This window comes from Sander vitreus, chromosome 10 (assembly GCF_031162955.1).
Source record: "Sander vitreus isolate 19-12246 chromosome 10, sanVit1, whole genome shotgun sequence".
Classification (NCBI taxonomy): Eukaryota; Metazoa; Chordata; class Actinopteri; order Perciformes; family Percidae; genus Sander; species Sander vitreus.
The window spans coordinates 4626442-4649147 of record NC_135864.1 but is presented as its reverse complement, the minus strand read 5'-3'; the positions used below and the strand labels follow the sequence as shown (position 1 = coordinate 4649147).

The 22706-nt window shown below is 40.0% G+C and overlaps 1 protein-coding gene across 1 annotated transcript in view; it reads right to left on the bottom strand.

Annotated features, from left to right (window-relative positions):
* Positions 1–22706, bottom strand: part of htr4 (5-hydroxytryptamine receptor 4) — a 186810-nt gene that overhangs the window by 86014 nt on the left and 78090 nt on the right. Inside the window, exons 3-4 of the mRNA XM_078260028.1 lie at positions 10208–10321; positions 486–686 (exon numbers count right to left, since the gene is read on the bottom strand). Of these exons, the coding sequence (XP_078116154.1) occupies positions 486–686; positions 10208–10321 (315 nt within the window). The remainder of the gene's footprint in view (positions 1–485; positions 687–10207; positions 10322–22706) is intronic.

The following is a 22706-nucleotide window of genomic DNA, read 5'->3' as shown; positions in this document are numbered from 1 at the left end:
CTACCTTCTGAAATCCTCTCCAAGTAAAACTACCAAAACTACATTATTTACAAGACAAGGCCAGGGGAAAGTAGGAAAATGCATCTATGTTTTTTGTGAATTGAACTTTAGATTCTGATCTGGAATAACTCATCTATACAAATAAACAATAGATCTGATTTAGTCACTACTGTAGATCACCTTCCATACCCATAACAAGAGCTTGTATATGTCAAGGCCTCATCCCTGTCTAATTTCCTGGAACTTTTACTCTACACATTGTCTTCTTCTCTGTGTCCGAAACACCAAGCCAACATTTTAAGATCTACACACTCCACAGGCCATCTTGGAAAAGCTCTGTTTTGGAGGGGGAATATGCTGATTTAGTCTGTTGTTTGTATGTTACCTATTAATAATGTGGTACAGATCTGTGCAGGTTTAGTGTTATTTCATGCCAAATTAAACCCAAACCCACAAACAATGCAAACCAGACCAGAAAGTCTCACCTGTCTAGGGCGATGCAGCACAGGTGCAGGATGGACGCAGTGGTCAGCAGGACATCCAGCGACGTCCGGACCAGGCAGAAGGTCTCGCCGTAGATCCAGTGCTGGTGCACCAGCTCGATTGCCCCAAATGGCATTACGAGCACCGACACCAGCAGGTCGGCAAACGCCAGAGACACGATGAAGTAGTTGGTCTTGATTTTCCTAATGGAGGGGAAAGAATGAGAGGAGAGTTTAGATAAATATCCCTTCTTGTGACCAACGAATCAATAAGAAATGATCATTATTTAAAATGCATTTTAAGATCATTAAATGGAAGGCGAGTGGAGTAGATGAAACATGTATCGTTGCTTTTTTTGACCGTTTTATTGGAAACAAGACTTGAGGTTTGAATACATAAAAGGTTCTAAATTGTTGCTGTTGAGTCACACATGTAACTGAAATGGAGAGGGAGAGAGATTGGCAGTTATATTGTTGAGCAGCAACAAAAGTGTTTATTTTTAAGGGGGCGTGATGATAGAGAGCTCCGTGAAAAGCAATTATAGAAAAACAACACAAGCGCTCCCAAGAGGTCCTCATAATCACGGAAACAAAACACAATAAGCAGCAGTTGATTTAACGTGAACCTTGAAGTAATGTCAAGGGAAGCCAAATGGACATTTTCAATTATAACATAAAAACAAACACAGGGTTGGTTTACGTTGTTGCGTTTTTGTCATTTAGGAAATCCAGAAATAATTATTAATTGAATCCCATTTGTTAAATAAATAAGGGGCATTGGTTGGAAAACAGTTTTTAGCATGTTTTTCACATTCAGTTAGCATTTTGCCAAGTGTGTTTTTATGATAATTAATGCAGACAACATTATGTAGCTAAAGTCAGCAACAACTTAGTCACTAATAAGCAACTTTTTAAACTCACAGTGGTTCTCAAACTTTTTACACCATGTACCACTTAAGAAATATTAGGCTCTCCAAGTACCACCATTTCAGTTCACGCAAGAGGCAGGTTTATTCCTGAAAACATTTACATTACAACGCCACGCTGTACTTCCTCTGTCCTGCTACAACTGAATCCAAGGTTTGAGGTAACTCGGGTCATATCTCCTTACTGTTGATGCTAGCAGGTGCTGTGGTGACTGCTTAAGAAGCGACTGGCAACAGCGCTGCTCAAACTATTCTCCTCCTCATCTACACTTCTCTTCCTAATAGTTCCTGTTTTGAGCCACAAGTGCAGTGTTTTTGAACCATTCATTTTACCTCTGCTTACTATCTTGCCATCACAGCTCGTAACTTATTATAGTAAGTATGTATGCGCTCTCTGTTCATGATTGTAACTATGTAGCTGATATCTAAACAAAAAACATTACACTTAAACAAAATTTTTTTTAAAAATTACTTTTAACTGATCCTAGTTTACGTATTATTATTGGGAATGTTGTATTTCTCTAGTATGTTTTTAAATTTAGTTTTAACTGATCATAGTTTGAGTATTGAGTATTGGGAATGTTGTATTTCTATAGTATTATGTTTTTAAATTAAGTTTATTAATTTTTTTTTTTTAAATATACCAGTGATTCTATCTGCGTTCCACTAGAAGGAGCTCGCGTACCACCAGTAGTACTTGGACTACAGTTTGAGAACCAGTGCAGTAGAATATATAGCCGATAGCGATCACCATTGTATTACAAAAAAAGTAATTCCTAGTTAATTCCAAATTTGTTTATTCGTGACCAAAGTTCCACCCTCGGGTCGCATGAAAAGCTCCAAAAAGCTAATGGTTGGTAGCCTAGGAACCAGACGAATCTGCCAAGGTCATGTTTCATTTGCTTTGGCAGATACGTCTGGCCCCCCTACCGTTCAGACGAATTTCTAGTCAGAATCTGAGTATGATGCTGCTCCATTGGGCTGTGATTATGGGGCGTGTTTCAACCGAACCAGGAAATAAAATGCCTCTGCATTCAACTGGATGGACCTACAACCAATCAGAGCAACAGAGACAGACGTCACAGAACCTGCAAGTCAAAGGCAGGCTTAGACAGAGCAAAGGCAGAGGCGGCAGTTTCCGTGTTGTACGGACGGGTGTGGCAATGTGTATATGTACGTGATCGCGGTTCTCTGTTCCTCTTTTAAAATGAATGCGCTGTCGATATCTTCTATAACAGACGCGATGGCGGAATCTACACATCTCAATTCTCCAGCAGCAGCTGTCTTTTTTGTAAATGGATTCAACCCAAGCACTCTTTGGTGACTTGGTTGATTACGTTACTGTTGATCATCTGTCCATCATCGTATAAAGCCCGCCCTGACAATTTGATTGGTCCGAACAGCTCTGGTTCGAGCATAGTTGCTCCACAACGGATCAAGTCCGGACTGAACTTCCCGACCTCAAATGTTGTGGGCGGGGCTAAGTTCGGCTGGCATCCAGGCTAGACGACCAGGCCATGGGTGGACCAATCACAACCGTTTATCTGATATGGGTTTAATACAATGCCTGTAGTTAGTGAACATACTGGCATACTGTGTCCAGTGCAACCCACCAGGCTGAGGAAACGCAGAGCAAACTTATAAACTAGGCAGTGCTGATCACATATACAGTCCTGCTTGAAAACGGACCACGCACCACCCCAACATGCATGTGTCACTCAGAGCTACGTTGTGTCATTGCTCTGATTCTATTCAAGGTCTTTTCAATTGTGTCCAGAGGCATTTAGGTCTGTGCCACTTGGAAATCGAAAATTAACTGAGAGGTTTCAGACTAAGACACATTTGGGAATTTGTCTCGATGCCAGGCTAAGTGAGTGGTGTGTTTTCATATGCTATATTATTTGTACCTTGAAGCTGTTTTTCATACTTTGGGCTTTGTCCCTTAGTTCCAATAATGCGAAACCTTAATGCTGCAGCATACAATGCCATTTTAGACAATGGTGTTCTCGATGAGTAGAAGGCAACACGCACCACTTTCTTTGTCACCTTTGTGCACAGAATTAATTCCCCTGAAGACAAGCATGTTCTTCCACCTTTGTGGCAAAAGTTTTTGTTTAGCCCTTTCCTGTTTCAACATGATAATTCCCCATGCACAAAGACAGCAACATGAAGAAATGGAACCTGACTTGCCTGCAGAGATCCCTGAACTCAACCCCATCCAACTCTTAATGCACTGAGATGCCAACTGTAATAAACTCAGTAATGTGTTTTGCACTGTAACTGTAAGTGTGTTTGAATGGGAGCAAATATCTGCAGTCAGGTTGGAAAATCTCATTTAAAGCAATGTATTTGCAAAGTGAACTTTACAATATTAGCAATCAATGGCTAACAGAGGCATAGAAGAAAGGGAAACGTTCAGGTTGTAGGTTTGTCTTTCAATACCAAGAGAAAAAAGGAAAATCAAATATTGGTTCCATTACTCACAAAACAATATATTGCTGGAGAACAGGACAACAACAACAACAACATACAGTAGATAGGGAAAAGAAAACATCCATCTTCCCATGCCCTGGACTGGGAGCAGAAAGAGGAGTGATGAGTTGTGGAAGTGAGAATGTTGACGCTCAATTCTTCTCAAACATACCCAAACTTGAAATGAGGTGAAACCACAGAGACAGAAAGAGATTAAGGTAGATTCATCCTGCAAATAGGTCAAACATTAGGATCATAAAAGAGCCTTGAGCACTGAGTCCACCTTGATTGCTGTAACTAACAGCCTGCATAGCCTTGATCCCTTTCTGTGTGATAAAAGGTGGTTTTCTTTATCTAAGCAATATGGCTGTCACAGGCAGGCGCCAGGCTGTTGCTGAGATTAAAAAAAAGACAAACATTACAATAAAATGGACCCCAAGACGTATTTTACTGTCATCAAATATATTGTTCTACGAAATCCTAAGAATAGATTTCAAAATACTTTTGCTGGTTTATAAATCACTAAATGGTTTAAGGCCAAAGTACATTTCTGATCTGCTGCTACATTATGAACCACCCAGACCTCTCAGGTCGTCTGGGGACAGGTCTGCTTTCTGTCCCCAGAGTCAGAACTAAACAGGGGGAAGCAGCGTTTAGTTTTTATGCTCCACATATCTGGAACAAACTCCCAGAAAACTGCAGGTCTGCTGCAACTCTCAGTTCTTTTAAATCAAGGCTGAAGACCATTCTTTTTGATGTTGCCTTTCTTTAAATAACTGTTCATTTCTTATACTGAAGTTGCATTGTTTACACTGTATGATGGTATCTATATAAGCATATAAAGAGAAATTCTTAAAATGCTTTTATATATTTAACTGTTAACTGCTCTTTAATGTTTAATTTCTTATACTGCAGTGTAATGTTTATTCTCATATTTTATCTGTTTTACATTTTCTATCTATTTTCATGTAAAGCACTTTGAATTGCCCTGTTGCTGAAATGTGCTATACAAATAAAGCTGCCTTGCCTTGCCTTCTGTGGGACACGGCGCTGGATAATTGCCAATTATGGGTGGGACGGTAATTAGCGATGGTCCCTGGAACTATGAAATCACAGATGTTTATCATGTAACACTTAATTGATAATTTGTGTCCTTTTTATATTTTTGTTTGTATTTTTCATATGCTAATTCATCACGTTTTGAAAATATGTAATATTGTGCATATGCTATATCTCGTTGTTATAGGGGAGCCACTGGGTGTCCACATGAGCTCTGTGTGTGAATGAGCCGCTCCTTTTTGAACTGGTTATTTTCAGGTGAAGTACATCATTTGTACTCAGTGTGGGAGAGAGTGAACGGAGAAACAAAGTCGCAGCTGCAGTGTGAATGAGTATTATGTATTACCGGTGAAACAAGACAATGAAGGCAGTGAGTAACCACGACCCAAATCAGGCTGTTAAAAATCATATTCAATTAGATTTCTTTATTCAAAAGGGACAACACACATTAATCAGCAAGAGCACAGAGTCCAACATGTAAATGTGCCAGATTCAGCCATGCAGGCTAATTTTCATCTGCAGTCCGTAGTCTGCCCTCACTCGTTCCCACAGCTATGCTTTCTTTTACTGTCTATCAAACTGTAGGGTAGGGGATCATTTCTATATGTTCAGAATCAGAAGATGTATTGTCATTGCACAAAATGGGATGGGAGCAGTCTTTGATTATTGCCTTAGCTCTGCTGAGGCAGCGGGATGAATAGATGTCCTTCGGGGGGGGGCAGCCAGTGATCCTCTGTGCGGTGTTGACCACTCTCTGGAGCTTCTTCCGTTGTGCCTCAGTGCAGTGGGGGAACCACACCGTGATGCAGTACGTCAGGATTGACGTCTCGGCGGTGGAGCGGTAGAAGGTCACTAGCAGCTCCTTGCCGACGTTGTTCTTCCTGAGCACTCTCAGGAAGTGCAGGCATTGCTGTGCCTTCTTGATGACAACTGTGGTGTTTGCCGTCCAGGAGAGGTCGGCAGAGATCATGGTGCCCAGGAAGGTGTGGACCCTCACTAAGAAGGTGTGGACCCTCAATGTGTTAACTTTCACAGTAAAATTGGGCAAGAAAAACACACTGAAGTGGCACAAATAGTACACACACACACATAACATAAATATAGTTTGCCTGACCTAAAAGTGGATTTTAGAGACCGATACCAATATCAATATTTGAGACGTGATAGAACGCGCACATTCTTTTGTTTTTAAATACGCACACAACATCATCAAACATTTTTGACAGAAAACAATAATTAGTATGGTTATCAGGATAACTTTAAAAAAAACCTTTGTGCCACTTGAACACTTGTTTCAATCAACATCAAAGTTATTTTCCTATTATTTCTTTATATTATATTATATCTTTGTGCTTTGACGAAGACCAGAACTGTGGACACAAAGTGACGGTATAACACTTTGTCAGCCAGTTGTAACGTCAGTGACATTAAAGTGTATTTGTAGCCTTCCTGATAAATCAATCAGAATCATGAATTTCTGTCGGATGAATTGATATAATCACTAGTCCCAACCCTATTTAACAGTAATCTGGTAGGTCTTTAATTTCTCCTTGTCGTTAATGTGGTTGGCAAAGCTTTGCATTCAGAGAAAAACAACACCAGCCAACCAGTTAACCAGTGAAAGAGTCAGCTGGCCTAGTTGTCCACGCGCTCTGCAGCGTGGATGGTCTAGTCTATAAATAGCTTCAGTAAAAGCGGATGGCTGTGAGGGTTTTCCATCTGCCTGTCACTAACCCAAACAGCCTTCAAACAGACTGTCAGTGCTGGAACCAACCAGCTGTCTGCTCGGCCCGCTGCATGTGGGGCCCAAATGTAAATCATGTTGGACATGCACACACGTGTTCACATGCACGCATGGGAAACACACACGCACCTATGAATAGATGTCTGAAAGCATTTAAATAACAATTAAATAATGTATGCACACACACAGCAGTGTTGGCTGTAATTCAGAACAGTTTAGATACCTATTATCATGCCCAGAGCGGGAGGCGTCATGTTTAGCTAGGATGACATATCGTGTTTAGCTTAAAGTGCTGAGAATAAATACACTTTATTAAAAGGGATTGTGTTACTGGGAAGTTGGTGTAATTTACAGACACACATGGTGTGACCTGGATAACAAGGAAAGTAGTAGGAATTAGATATGATGGCATTTAACAAGAAAATACAGCAACAATAAGAAGAAGTAGTAGCATGGAAAAGCACCATGTTTTTTCTTTATGAAGTTGATTACTGTGGTTAAAGCTAACACAGTCTAAGACTGTCCACAGATGTCTCCTCCAGCTGGAGGAATGTCAAGGCTAAAACCATGTAAATAAAATGACCCAGGGGGAGTAAGAACAAAACAACAATACAAGACATTAAGCTACAGTAGCAGTTTTGTTTTTTGGAAAAATATTGTAAATATAATAAGGTGTTGAGGCCATGATAACAACAGCATTTTAATGCTGAACTTTCTCAATTCCTTTACGGCCACTCTGAATAGACTTTATTTATGAAATTACTTTAATAAATGTAATAATTGTCTTCCTTTTTTGTAGAAAAGTAAGATAATCCCAGTATCAGGTGGTCGAATCCTGCATTGTCTACGATGGTGCTTTGTTTTTTTATTATTGTTATTACTGGTTAAATTTAGTTTTTTACAAAAAGACACCAATCAAAAGGAAACCCAAGGTTACACAATGGAAACATGAGAAGAAAAAATGAAAAATGAAATGAATAACAAAGTATCATGAGTTAAAATGTATTGTTACTTGTCAGAATAAAAAAGTAATCAGACTATCCCAAAACTGTTTCCCCATAATCCGAAGAAAATTATCTTCCAGCATTTAGCAGTTTAAATGCTAATAAAGTATGTGAGATACAAAATGACAAAATAAGAAGACCCCTAACTACGATCCTTGTTATAATAAAGGACCAAATAAATCTCACATGAAGGCAGATTTACCACAGTAATTGCTTATAGAGCTGCCCAATGTCCAGTATAAGCAACATACAGGTTGTGCTTGTGTGTGTGTGTGTGTGTGTGTGTGTGTGTGTGTGTGTGTGTGTGTGTGTGTGTGACACATTGAGAGAAACAAGAGGTGGTTGGTAAGAGTGGTCGTTTGTGTGGTTGTCATTGATGAGTGGTGTAGCATGCTCTGAATCACCCTCTGCTGGTGATAACTCCCTGTGGAAGACTCAGTGTGTGTGTGTGTGTGTGTGTGTGTGTGTGTGTGTGTGTGTGTGTGTGTGTGTGTGTGTGTGCGTGTGTGTTTGAAATGCCACTGAATTTGTCTGCCAGCTATCCTCTCCTGTGGGCTGCAAGAACTTTTACTTGCAGTCCAGTGTTTCCACCTGTTTATTAGACTACTTGCTATGTAATAATATATATTGTAATACTTTCCCTGAGCTCCTAAGTGTGACATTCTAACATTTAGCATGTTTGCTTAATCACAAACTTTTCAGTAATTAGATGTCTGTCTGGCTCTGTGTGTCCACCGTGAATGTGAAGCAAAAGTTGCCTCGCATTTGCATGAATTTGACTGTGTTTGTTCTCCCAGCCAATGTGTCGGCGACAGATGTTAGCTGTCGGACTGTGCAAGTGTTTGAGTGGCAGCTCGGTCTCTGATTTCACAACAGTTTTCCTCTCCTCTCTTTTCATTTTCTTTTCTCTGATTCTGCTGCATCAATGTTGATAACCTGTCCATCGTGAGTCCGACAATGTAACCGAAGTGCAATGCTGAATCGGTGGAGTACTCTTTTAAAAGGAGGAGAAGGCTCAGCATGAAACACTGATGAACACTAATGTGTTCCTGTTTAAGTAAGGACTAATAAGATAAACTAGAAAACACTCAGAGCGCAGACATCCGCCAAGGCCATGCCCTATCTCGCAAAATCAACAAAAGTGAAAACTAATGTGTGTATCTGCACCGTGATTCAGATCCACTCGAAAATGTAATTGGCTCCTTCTTGTCCAACGCTACACCCTTCTACAAGTTTCATTAAAATCAGGCCAGTAGTTGTTCCGTAATCCTACTGACAGACAAACACACTAAAACATATCTTCCTTGGCAGAGGTAATAATGAAAATTATGAAAAAAGTACTGACTAACTGTTTTCTTTAATGATTGACTGACCTAAAAACAGACGATGTGGAATAACAGGCTGACTCTCTGCTGGCTGTTTTGCCAACACTGAACAGTTTTGTTGGTTTTTAATGATTGTGTTTAGAGTTAGGTATTATTTTTTGTCACAAATACTGTTACCCATGGGACACTCCCACTGAGAAAGAAGAAAATGAGGCAGGGAGAATTGAAGATGGAGTGTCATCGTTCTCTCCTCAGGGAGGTGAGACATCACAGTGTTCTCTTTGTCACACACACACACACACACACACACACACACACACACACTGCCTGTACGCATGTATACACAGAAATAAAACCTCAATTACTTTCATTCCTACGTATACACACACACACAAATGACACGCATGTCACGTCAACATCCTGGGGACAAAGATCACCCTGAGCTCTCAGATGCCACAAGGTAGGAGACAAAGGGAGAGAGGGTGAGTCCAACTATCAGAGAGACAGAAAGCAATAGAGGAAGAAAGAAAAAGAAAAGCTGGAAAGAAGGAGAAGAAGATAAATGAATCATTGCGGTGACAGCAGCGACAAATTGACCAGCCGTCCTCAGGATGACCTGAGAGCTCTCCCTGTGTTGCAGGCATTGCTGCAGATTCTCATCTAGCATCAACGTGCAGAAAAGTCACCCCTTCACTGTGCATTATATTCAGGTATTGTGTGACATGTATATTCTTTCATTTCAATGTTGCAGTATGTTCTGCCATAGTTCTGTGTTCAGAATCCACTTTCTAAAATCCTGTCTCAGAAGCAGTTAATGTATTATTTAAAAGTGTCTCTCTCGCTCTACTTCTCTTACATTCTTTCTATCTTTGTCTCACTTAAACACACAAGGAGACACACACATACACACACACACACACACACACACACACACACACACATTCATTCTCAAAATGCAGACGTACTACAGTTTGCAAGATGCATGTTGGTAATGCAGACAGTATGAAGAGTTTTGAAAAAGTTGCTTCAGCATGGCCTGATGCTTAGCAATCGAAATAAACTGTAATTAAGGTAATATTATTTTAAATATAAAGAGTTGGTTATTGGTAGTTTTTGTTAATTTGAAGTGTGTGTATGTAATGTGGAGGATAAATGAATATATTTAGGGGAAAGGAGAAAAAAAGTTCTGTCCCACCTGAGTTGTCTGTCCTTGCAGACGGCCACCATGACCAGCAGGTTTCCCAGGATGCTCATCAGCATGACCAGAGACAGGAAGCAGATCAGAGCTATCCGCTTTGGCATGCTGTCGCTATGGAGACACCAAATAACAACCCATCAGTTCAAATCGTCAGAGTGAAACTACAGTCTGTATATCTGATGAAGAGAAGAAAAGTTAATTCAGCTGCACTGACAAGATTTTTTAATGTCAAAATCAATCTTTCTTTTATCAGCCTATGTATGTATATATATATATATATATATCATGAAGTGGAGCTGCATCAGCGGAAAGTAATCCAATTTAATGACATTATTATATTATATTAATGACAAATCTACTATATGTGACATACAGTAGGCGATTTGAGGGGGGATGACCAAAATGCATGCCCCTTGTTAACCTGCCACCCCCCCGTCTATTCTCTAGTAGCAGAGAGAGTATATTGGCAGAGGGGTTGTTTAGTTGAATATCGTCGTTTAGTCTGCCTGACTTATTGATCGTTTAGTGTGAAGTATCTGAGGATAAATCCATGGCGCTGTCCGTGGTGCTGAAGTAGCAGACAGATTTTTTTTATTGTGACTTCTGCCTATTGTGAGTCCTGCCCTTCTGTCAGTTTCGTCAGGGATCTACAGCATAATATTCTCTACTGCCTACTGGTGACATATGATATTTATTTCATTTCTACCGTGAAATGATACAAACAAGTCCAGAGTTTATGGTTTTCTGAGTGTTGCTATTCTACTAATAACTGTGTTGGTTCTGTGATTACTGCGATCATTTAAGTGCTGTGGTAACTTTGACCGTTAGTCTGTGGACAGCTGTGGCAAGAACACTCACTTTACTGTTGCTCAGCATGATTTGTTTGTTAGCCTGTTAACCTAGCTTCTGTTGAATTAAATGCTAAGTACATCTGCGTAGCCTGTGTGTGTATATATATATATATATATACACACACACATAGAATAAAAAATAACTTTATTCTAGCACGAAGCAGTAGGAGTGAATTGCTATATCTGTTTTGTCTTTAGTTTAGGAAGTTAGGCTTAGTAACTGTATTTTTGTTTGGTTCTTTTTGGTATAACCCCAGACGTGAAAATAGGATGCTTCTTGTTTATTTTTTATTTGCTTTGTTTCACTCTGAAGGTAAGCTCTGAAGGTAAGGTATAACTATAACATTATGAGATCCATTTACAGTGTCTCAATCTATCTTCTAAATTACAAGGTCCTCAAATTGAGTCATTTTGTGACTGTTGCAAGTGCTTAATGGCATCAAATTCAACATCTTTGACACTGAACAAAGATGTTTGCATTTCATTTCATTCATTAATTTGCAATGAGCGGATCATTTTTCAAGGACTCTTTGACAGCTGTTCACAGTGTGAAGAAAAATGCAACAACAAAAAATAAAGGTCTATTTTTTTTTCCCAGATTCAGGCAGAAACGGTTCAGAAGGCCAGATGTAGGGTGCTAATTAATTATAGGAACTTTAATATATTTTATGGCAGAAAACTGCCATAAAATATAAAAACTTTAAACTCCTTGGCGTGGCTTCAACAAAACGTCTCAAGGTACAGCAAAGTAGCCGGCATGAGTTATGAATTAAAGCCCTCGGAGTGAGTTGTGGTTTAAGGGCTCTCTGAAAATCTCAGACTTGTTTGACATTGGTAATGCATTACAGTCATCCTCCTGAGGTTTGTAATCTCTCCTACTTTGAAGGCTTGACAGGGGGTGGGGGTTAGCGCACAGTAACACCATCACCACTGACTTTACACAGGAGTGAGAACAACATTACACAAGCATGATTTCAGTTTTCTTTCACCATGGCTTTGTCCTGCAAGTCTATAGAAAATCACAAGTTTGAGGGCAATGTTTTTGTGGGTTTTATGTTCTGTCCACATTATGTGTAATATGCTAATACTTTCCTCTATGATCCACTGCTGGAGTCAGGAGCTGTTCACCGTCCCTAGCTGCCAAATTATTTTACTCTCCATCTGAGGTTCAAAGGCAAAGTGATAGTGTGCAAATGAGGCTTGTTCTTTGATCGGTGATGCCAACGCACTAATCAGATCAAATGGGAATGCCGACAGCTTCTCAAAAGAAGCATCATTATCAGCCTCTAACACCACGCTAATCTTCTTTCATCTTGAATTTGTCGGCTACACAGTCTGACCCTTCCCCTAAATGAGACATTGATATGCTTGTTATTGTAGTAGCAACTGCCTTTTGACCGAAAAAGTCAGCGACACCATTTGACAATATAGGTAATTTATTCTTACCCTCTAATACGACCCACAGGAGCATTTCATAAACTAGCTCCCCTAACGGTGGCAGGAAATACAACCCACAGAAGCATTTTTACATCCTCATATCTAAACCACAGAACATAGCAGGAGAACGTAATGGTCGCGGTTTTAAACATGTAAAAAAAAAAGTGAAATATTCACAGGTTTAGGCACCTAAATGTCTTAGTTAAGTCTTAGTTAAGATGATGTTTTTTGGATAGACCCAGAACGTGACATAGTTTAGTTTGTTCTGTAAAAGTTGTGAAAAAACGTGCCATTGTCTTGTTTGTTTGCTCCCGTCTTAATTACTATGGCCACTAGAGGGCATCGCCACTATGAACGTGAATATGAGTCGGAATTTGTGCTTGAACAAATGACAAGTCCCGAACAAGTCTCCTTTTACCACATATGCGGTTATGACAGGCAGCATACATATTTCCTAATTTAAGCAAGAGCCTCGCCTCAATTTGAATATGACAATGCAAAAGCAGCACTTTACTACCCTAAGCTTTTACATTACACTCACTTGCTGATCATTAGTTGCCTGTCTACTTCACATTCTAAATCTGCTGGCATCTGCTTTCTAATTCTTGGGGAACAATTAAGCTCAGCACCCAGCTGTCCGGTGTGAAATGTATTTATTTATTTATTTACACATTATTACACTCCAAGCTATTATTTAGCAACAACATTGTAACCTGGGAGCTAAAGCACAACCACAGTCCTCTATTTAGCGTTGATGCTCAGTTGCACTTTGAGACACTGTAGAAGAAGAAGAAAGTGTTTTTTCTATCACACTACCCACCATCATTTCTCTGCCATACAAAGTTCCATCCGACCACATTTAAAGGTAAAGTGTTCATAGCTGTTTTGAAAGGTTGGGGGAAAGCCTGCTGCCAAAGAAAGGAGCAAGATGCAAAAATCATGCAATTGGAGAAAACACTTTCAGGCAGTCTCTCTTCAATTCATGATGTTGCACCCAGTTGTTCACACAAAAGTGGACTAAAGACTGAAAAAGAGAGCTTGTCAGAGAGAAGTGGAAACCCTACACAACAGGTTGTTCCTGCATGCAGTGGACATGATTTTGATATTGTCCATTCAGGAAAGTTGTTAGATGGATCCCACCCAATTCCCATTTGAAAGACGTGATTGTGATTTCAGCGCGTGAACCTGCTGTCCTGATTTTATTCCACCACTGTGGGGCCAGAACGGAAGAGCCTTGACTGTGATGAATGCTAGATGTGTTTTGGACGAGCAAACATCACATCGTTGGGTTTCCATGATGACATGAATCTTAAAAGGTGAGCTGTCAAGTCAGGTTTATTGACTTGTCTCAGTATCACATTAAGTCTCTAGAAGGGCCTTTCAGTAATCATACCAGCCCAAACTTTCTAGAAACTCCATGAATAAGGTCACAAAAAGACCGTACACCCATGCCCAGATGTTACTATTGTTAGAAATGATCGTAACAGAGAATGTATGAGTAGTGATTTAAAACTAAAATAAAGAGAAAAAACAGAAAACTGTGAGAAATCAGACAAACCAAAAACAATTACACCAAAAAGCAATCAAGCATTAGGGAAAGCATTTACAAGAATTGCTTGTTTACAAGTAAATGAACAAAGATGTCTTGAAGCAACTCAAAGATGTGGTTTATCAAGCTCAGCAATTCAGCATTTTCATACAGCATCCTAAAAATGATTAAGTTAAAAGTTATTTGTATTTATGCAAATGATGCATTATATTATACAGTGCATGCTCCTGTGTATTTACTATGTGCTTAGATTGGAACAGACAGTGTGTGTTCTGACTGTGGCAAAATACATTGACAGGTGAGATGTTGGAGGCATGTTTGTGCTTTCAATCTTCTCTTTTCTATTGCCTTCTTTTTGCACCGCAAAAGTCTGTGTTCTAAATTGCTTTTCCAGATGTTTGAAGAACTCTTTATGCATTGTGTCATTTGCTCCTAAATCCTAATTTAGTGAGACTGTGCAAGACAAACAGAGAGAGATTGCAGCAACGCAGAGCCAGAGGTACAAGGAAAAGACTGAGCAAAACAGAAAGCTTGTAACTTTGTTGACATCCGATACACATGAACTTTGACCCGTAGCTAAGCTGAACTTCTGGTGGGCAATCAGCAAGTAGCAGCTTCAATTGGGGACAGATGAGGGGTGACTGAGAAAATACCTCCCCCAGACAAGAAGCTTTAAGCTCCAATCCGCCACTGGATAGCTGGTTTCTTTTGCTGCCCCATGAAGAAAACATTGAGGCAAAATCTTTTCAAAATAATTGCGCAACATGTTTTAAAAGTCATCTCCTCAACTTTGTAAGGAAGTGAAAAAGCATTATCTACACTGCCTCAGAATATCCCCTGTATCACAGCTATTCTGGAGCGTGGCTTGAGCCTTCAAAAAAAGCTGCTAAAGTGCTGCTGATTGGATCTAAAGAGCAGGCTTTTTTTTCTCCTTTAGCCCTGATGACTGGCAGGCAGAAACCTTGGTGGTCCACACAGACGGCCCTGGAATAGTAGATGCTGCAGGAAGAGAGCTCATTGTGTGAGGCAGCAGGAGAAATCCTGTCTGACTGCACTAGAGTGATTCTGCATGAAGCATTGTGGCAAATGAGGTGAGCTGGTAGATGTTAGATCGCGCCCGATACACGCGTCAACGTCAACACGGGCATACTTTGCAGGCGTCAACGCTTAGGCTTCAACACCATTCAACAGACAGTTATTTGAACGCTTGAACCGTATTTTATTTTTTAGATTGCCATTTTAAAACGGGCCAGGGACAACAGGTGGAAATGGCCTGCTGATCTAACTCTGGCTCACTTACAGTTACTTTGCTGTTGCCTAATGAGCACTGTCCCTGTCAAATAAACAAATAAATGACAAATGACCATGGAATAAAGCGGCACTTTCTACCGTTAAAAATCCCCAATAAAGGATTCTAACCCAAACAATCCACAATTTGGCATGTTCCAGAAGGAATGTGATACAAAATTGGGAAGGAATTAACAACATTGGCAACCAAAACTACAGGTTTCTCTGGCCTTAGCATGTAGCTACATGTAGCAGGGGAACGTTAGAGCAGCAAAATCACCAATAATGGCTTTTATCTATCCAACAGGAATGTGATCAGAAATTAGGAAAAACGGCAACCAAGATTACAAGCTTTCCTTGACATTGTAGCATGTAGCTACATGTAGCAGTTTATGTAAAATATAAACGCCGCGGTAACGTCTGTTACATGCACATTTATGGTCGATTGCTGTTGACATCGATGCCATGTGAGCTGATTGCACACAAGTTATCATCTTTGGCGGGCTGTCAAAAAATAAAGTGAATATAGTGAAAGCACCTGCTATTGCATTTTATTGCTATTTTAAGCTATTAAAAAAAACCTCACACTGATTTAAGTCTCTCTTCTGACTTCTCTGACAGTCCTAGAAAGTTTTTGTTCATCTAACGACACAACAGCATCATGAAACTTACTATGTCTGGGTGCGAGCATTTTTTGTAAAGGAAACAGAAAGATGATCACTGGGAAGGTGACAACACTTTGCAGAGAAGCTGCGTAAATGTTAAATCATTGCAAGCTCTGATATGCTTTTTTAAATAATCATGGTCATGGTTTAGCCTGATAGTCGCACAAACTTTTTTCATTCTGCCAACATTGCAACGTAGTGTTTGCTAGGAGCTGTGATGTAATTTCTGTTGGTTGTGCTTGTAACTGTTTTTGTGGCCATTTTTCTCTCCCAGTCATTGGGTTGTATATATGTGGAGTAAGGTCTGGCAACACCACAGACACATTCTAGGATAGGAGAAAAAAACACTCTGGGTGGTTTGTATTTCTTTAAACCATTCACAGTCATCTTTTCAGCGACAGTGGCTCTGCAAAAAAACTAATCGGGAAGTAACTGGTTTTGCTGGAACATTTACACCTCGCAAAAGAAAACGACACAGGCTGCACGTAAAATGAGAAATGAATGAATGAAATGTACTTCCATTGATCCAGACTAAACCCATTCTAACTAATTAGGTCCTGCATCCTGGGGCCAAATCCAGTTGTAAGGACAGTAGCTATGTTAAGGGCAATGCAGGAGTTCCTAGGATGCATGTCTTAATAACCCTAAATTAGTGTGTCCGCCAGTAGTATATAGTATAGTACGCAGTTGGTGTCCGCCCACATTCAATCATGGGTTCTTTGACATATTATTAAATAGTCTATATCCTTGCCAGATGCATGTTTTTTCGCCGATGTCCGTTTCCTTCCTCTTTCTTTGTGTTGGCGTTCTAAACTGCGGTGGATTTCTGAGGACTATGGTTAACTGCTCCTCAGATCTCTGCAGAGTAAATCCAGACAGCTAGCTAGACTATCTGTCCAATCTGAGTTTTCTGTTGCACGACTAAAACAACTTTTGAACGTAGACATGTTCCACCAAAACAAGTTCCCATGACGATTTTGATTGTTTTAAAGAAATGCCAATAAACCAGAGCACGTTCTTCTCCCATCCTGGAATGCTGTGAGGACTCGCCAGACCTACCTCCACTCTGCAGAGTGTGGATGTTTGGATTATTATTAAATAACTGGTTACCAGCTTTATAGATCTTACTAAACGACATTTCTGTAATGGAGCAAGTACAATTGCCAAACACAATTGAACAGCTCTCACCCCCATTCTATCTTGTCCATTCTTATCCAAGCCAGGGAACAGGGCAAGCCTCATTTATACTGTCTCTTATAAGAAAAACATACATTTTCAAGGAAGCTGATGGCCTCAGCGGGAATCCCTAATTGCAAACAATAGATGTCTGGACACTGGCGTTCCTTTTCAGCAGGCAAAGACAAGCCTGCTATTATGCAGACGGGCACCAGAGGCCATACCAAACTGGTATCAAACGCTACTTCTCAGCGTAATAAACAGGGGGAAATGTGTCAAAACAGATGGCTGGGTCATGATACATTCTTCTGCTGGCTGGGACCACAAGAGAGCGAAAGTGGATGCCGGAAAAAGCGAGTATAATTAAGATTGAAAGCTCGGGAGAAAAACAGAATTGTGATAGCAAGTAGTTCTCTCAGCTTGAAATTTTTGACAAAAAAATCAAAACGCCCTTGTTGATGACATTTTCATTAAGTGGGAATGAGCCAAAATGAGCATTCTCACACTTGCATATGCTGAAGACAATAACTAACATTTATTTTTCTTTCTACTTCTTTTCAAAATGACGGCTCAGTGATTTAGTCAGTCCTCAGTTTTATTACATCCGTATCCATCTAAACCCTCTAATTTTTGGAAATCTGCTTATTTTGTTTCTGACCAAGGCAGAAAAATAAATAAAGCCACCAGCATGGAAACTATTCAACTTAACACCTGTATGTAATCTTTAACCTTAAATTCAAAATTCCGACGAGCTCCAGGATCAATAAATGAAACATCATTTATAGCATTTTCGTTTCAAACATTGAATGACCCACCTTTGTAGATGTATAAAATTGTCAATCAAGTTTTGACGTGGTGTTTTAGTCACAGTGAAGGTGCCCACCTCTAAACAGTTGGTCTGTGATTTGCTCTTTGCGAGTTATGTTTTTCCAGTCCCAGAAGATTATTTTCTTTCCTGTGACGGGGGCTCTTTAAACTAATGACTGCAGCTGCTGCTGCGGCTGAGGTTTACCTTCTGAAAGACACGTTTCTGTTTCTGCACTGAGCTGAAGGGTCAAACTGGAGTTTTGTTCCAATTAGGCTCTGCTATCTTTACCTCCCTTCAGGTTTTACAGGATAAAACGGCGCAAGAGAAAAGCAGCAAAAAAGGTATGAAACACAATCTGGTATAAAAGTGTTGGCAGTCAAAGAGCTCCAAAGACCATTTAAGTGTTTGTGACAGTTCCAACAAGTGCAATTCAAACCTGGTCGCTGCTTTCAGAGCTTGTAGTGTGATGAACATTGTGAGCGACAGTTGGTCTGGTGTAAAAGTATAGAACTGGCTTCATCACTTTTTATTTGCCCTGAGGGTGAGTGGCAACAGAGGAACAATTCTGGTTTCGTACAGCCTGACCGTGCAGATCCACCTGGCCGTACGACGCTTCCGTTCTGTTAAATACATTCCTAAAATGGTTGTACATTTGTGAGAAACACTTAACACAAGTTCAAACAAACTGACTATGAGTTGCAAACTGACATTTTAAATGAAACGCCCGCACACGTCTGAACGAGGGGAGGCATCGCGACACCACAAAAAAAACACACGTTGCAAAAGTGGATCCGCAGCGTGAGCCATTGTTGTGGCCATCATTATTTGTAGAAGAACACTGTACTCATTGAGTACATTTGTGAGATCGGGGACAACGAGGTCAAGAAACACGAACAGTCAGACAATGAGACATGTTTGAAAAAATAACCACAATTTAGACACATTTAATTGAAACGACGACGAAAGACGAAAAGATAGTTCAGAAACTCTCCACGGTGAACATTCATCACAGATTAAAGACCGGCTTACCCTTCAACTTTAACCTACTGTACTTGCCATAGTTATCTATGCATAGTTTGCCCAGTATAGATCTAATTATTACAATTCCACTAGGCACAAATTTATGTCCAGATACGGTGTTCATTGCTAATGCACTTCTAAAGCAAGGTGGAAAGTATGTAGATGGGCATGTAGCGCATCTGACTTTCACTTAGGAGACCTGTCCTGTCAAAGACCTGCAGGAGTATTTTAAATTAACCCTCCTGTTGTCCTCGGGGTCAAATTAGACCCGTTATCAAAATGTCTGTATTTAAAAAAATATGGGTTTCTTTTCCAACCAAATTACCGTGAAAATAACATGGATGGTTCCAGGTTCGCAAGTACAGTTAATGATCACTACTTTCATTGAATTTTGAGTTGTTTTATTCAACTTTATAGCATTTGAAAAAAAGAAAAAGAAACGGTTTCTAAACAGTATTCTGACTCAACTTTGACATACATGAGTCTTTGATTATCCATCAACATACATTCCTTTAATATTTGTCAAAATAATTCATAATTTCTGCTTGCACGATGCAACAAACTCAAAACACAAGGAAGTTAAGCAAAGATGACGATCTGATTTGACCAGACATTTACCAGCATACATTGACAGGATATTTTGGTTGTGATGACGGTGTGATGAACTCCCTCAACTACCATGTTGCTCATAACATACCAACCCCCCACACACACACACACACACACACAGTTATCTCAGAGCTTTTAACCTTCAGCAGTGATTAAAACAGAATCAATCTGATACCCAGCATGACTTCAGGTTCCTCTGTTCACCAGTGCATCATTTCCACCTCCCAAACAGAGATGAATCTGTTTGTGAAAGTGCAATGCTGCAATTGGCCCAAATGCTGCAATTAAAGGAACAATGCTTGCAACAAAAAACAAGAATATGGCACCTGCACCAGAACTACAGAATACACAAGAGAAGCAATCATCATCATCATCAATGGGGAAAATTGCAATCATTCAGTCACTCACACACACACACACACACACACACACACACACACACACACAGTTTCACACAATCTGTTCAACTCCTCAAACTCCGACAAGCTTACACACATGTATTATATATAATACATAATATATCATCAAAACCCATTCACTCCCTCTATTTCGTCTTTTTCTCTTGACAATTACACCTTCCTTAATGACTCACTCTCTCTTTCTCTTTCTCTCTCTCTCTCTCTCTCTCTCTCTCAAACACACACACACACACACACACACACACACACACACACACACACAGACACACAACCATAGCCTCTTTGCTTTTCTACCTAACACATGCACACTGATGTGCCCATCAGCTTATGATAACACCTCATTTTCCAGATATTTTGTTAAAGCCAGACTGCATTTTACGTCTTTTAAGTCTAAATCCCAACGTAGTGCTTGTAACAGAGAAAAGCATCCAAGTGAGATGCAGAAGATTCATCCTGTTCATGAATTTAAATTCAAATGTCACGTGAAGAAACTTTTCCTTTCACAGAAAATATACAAACTTTTTTTTATAAACAGCAACGACAAAAGAAAATGTTAGACTTGTATTATGTTTCCATGACGTGTCCCAGAGTAGCCGCGGACATGTGTCGTTTACTAATGTCATTTTCAGGATGTTTAGGTATCAAACTTGAATTTTCAATCAGCTGCTATTCATCCCCGGCCATACAAATTTCACAACGCTTTTTTTGTGCTGGGGATATGAATGAATAATGCCCTGGGTCAGGGCGCTGTCAGATTTAACTTTCAACCGACTGACAGATGACTGACAAGAGTTTCCTTTGCGGAAACATCAACATCAACTCTTCCCTGTATATCATATAAATGTGCTATTTGGTAAGCTGCCCGTGTTTTTGAAGTGTTGAAACCGGACAAAGCTGTTTGGAAAGACTGAAATCAGTTTCTGATTAAATTAAAGCAGGTGAATCATGCCTAACCTCAGTAAATGTTCACACACACACACAGAACTTTAGATTCAGATTGGTCTGGCTTAGCAGCTTCGTCAATGTTTTCCGAACTGCTGTGGAACCTTTGTTTTAATTTATCTATTTATTGTGCTATTCAGTTATTTCTTTGTTCAACAGTTGTGAGTTAGGGGTAAGGAAGTGTGTGTGGGTCTGTAATTGAGAGCCTTTACTGTACGTATGTATGTACGTATGTGATGTTGTCTGTCGTATTGTTCGTTTTATGTTGGACCCCCTTGAAAACGTGATGGTTCATCTCAAGGGGTTATCCTTCAATAACATTTCTTCAATTGGCTGGTACATTAGGTGTCTTTTTAACTGACATACAGGAACTAAACTTTTAACAAAGACCCAGTCAGTTCATTCTTTGTTCTAAATCTAAATCTAAATCTGTTTGTGGTTGTGTTAACATTTCCTGTTTAAAGTTACCAATTTTAGCAGGTTGGTGAAACAATCATGAATGAATACAATCCGAATGCCCAAAAAATGGCAAATCAGTATTATTACCAAAAAGATGACTCCTTTATTATTTATTGTAAAAGATCAGGTTAAAGCTGATATAAGCCTGCTTTCTTTTGCCATTTTGAGCTGCAAAAGCTTCACATTGTCCAATGAAACAAGTAAAAGCAACTGACAAATGTGATTCTTACAAAAGGCTTAACAAAATGAGGACTTCCTGCCCTGACAGTGTAATGTACTGATGGACCAGGAATAGCTGAGCCCATTTCAGGCCGTGTGAAAAAACTCACCTGCACTCCTGAGATGGCTGCCTGAACGTAATGCGACGACCCGGTCTCCCTGAATGGGACAGTTAATGATGTGTGACCAATGGTGTAGGCAGGGAAGGGCAATAAATGTTCACTAACCTTCCTAACACTAAATACACCAGAGATGGTTTAGAATAGAACGGAGGACCTCAAGAGTCACGTGTGTGGGCTCTGCCTTGTGATGAACGTCACTAAAGTTGGAAGAATCAGGATGAACTCACATGTACTGTTTCCTTTTCACTGAAAGACATTATGAACATCAACATTGCTGCATCGGGAAATATTTCATTTGGTCCAAAGTATACTGGAGCACACAGATTTGAGGCAAGTGCGTCAAATCTCTGAAGTTTTTACCGAAACAAGATTGCTCTTGGTTAAAGTGTTTTAAACATTTTCATTTGCGTAAACTTTGCTGCATTTTTGAATATGGCAAATGTAAAGGCAAATGTAAAGGCAATGTTCAGCGGATTTCAACAATATCTCTGTCTTTCTAAACAAAGGATATGGTGGCCTACAGTCCTTTCCATTGTGCTCTGTGTCTCTGGGGCTCAGCTACAGCTGCGAAATCTGCTGTACTGCTGTATGCCAGTGATGTCACTGATGTACGAAAGAATTACAGAGTGGTACTTCAGCTTTGGTAGCTGGGGCGAAATGCCGTTCAAAACAAGCAACGTTTCCATCAGTGAGAGGATGTTATGGACAAGTAGTTTTTACAATGTACATTTTACGGTGTTTTGGCTGACTCGGATATTCAAACGTATTCAGCCAGAGAGAGGCCGAGGGAGGTCGCCGACTCCGTAACAGCCCGTATGTGTGTTAGGCCTACTCTGCATGGTTTTATTGCTCACTTGGAAAGAGGTGGGCTTGAGCCCTTCTTTACGATCCCGAAGATAAACGGGAAAAGATAACCAAGACCAGCAGGACTTT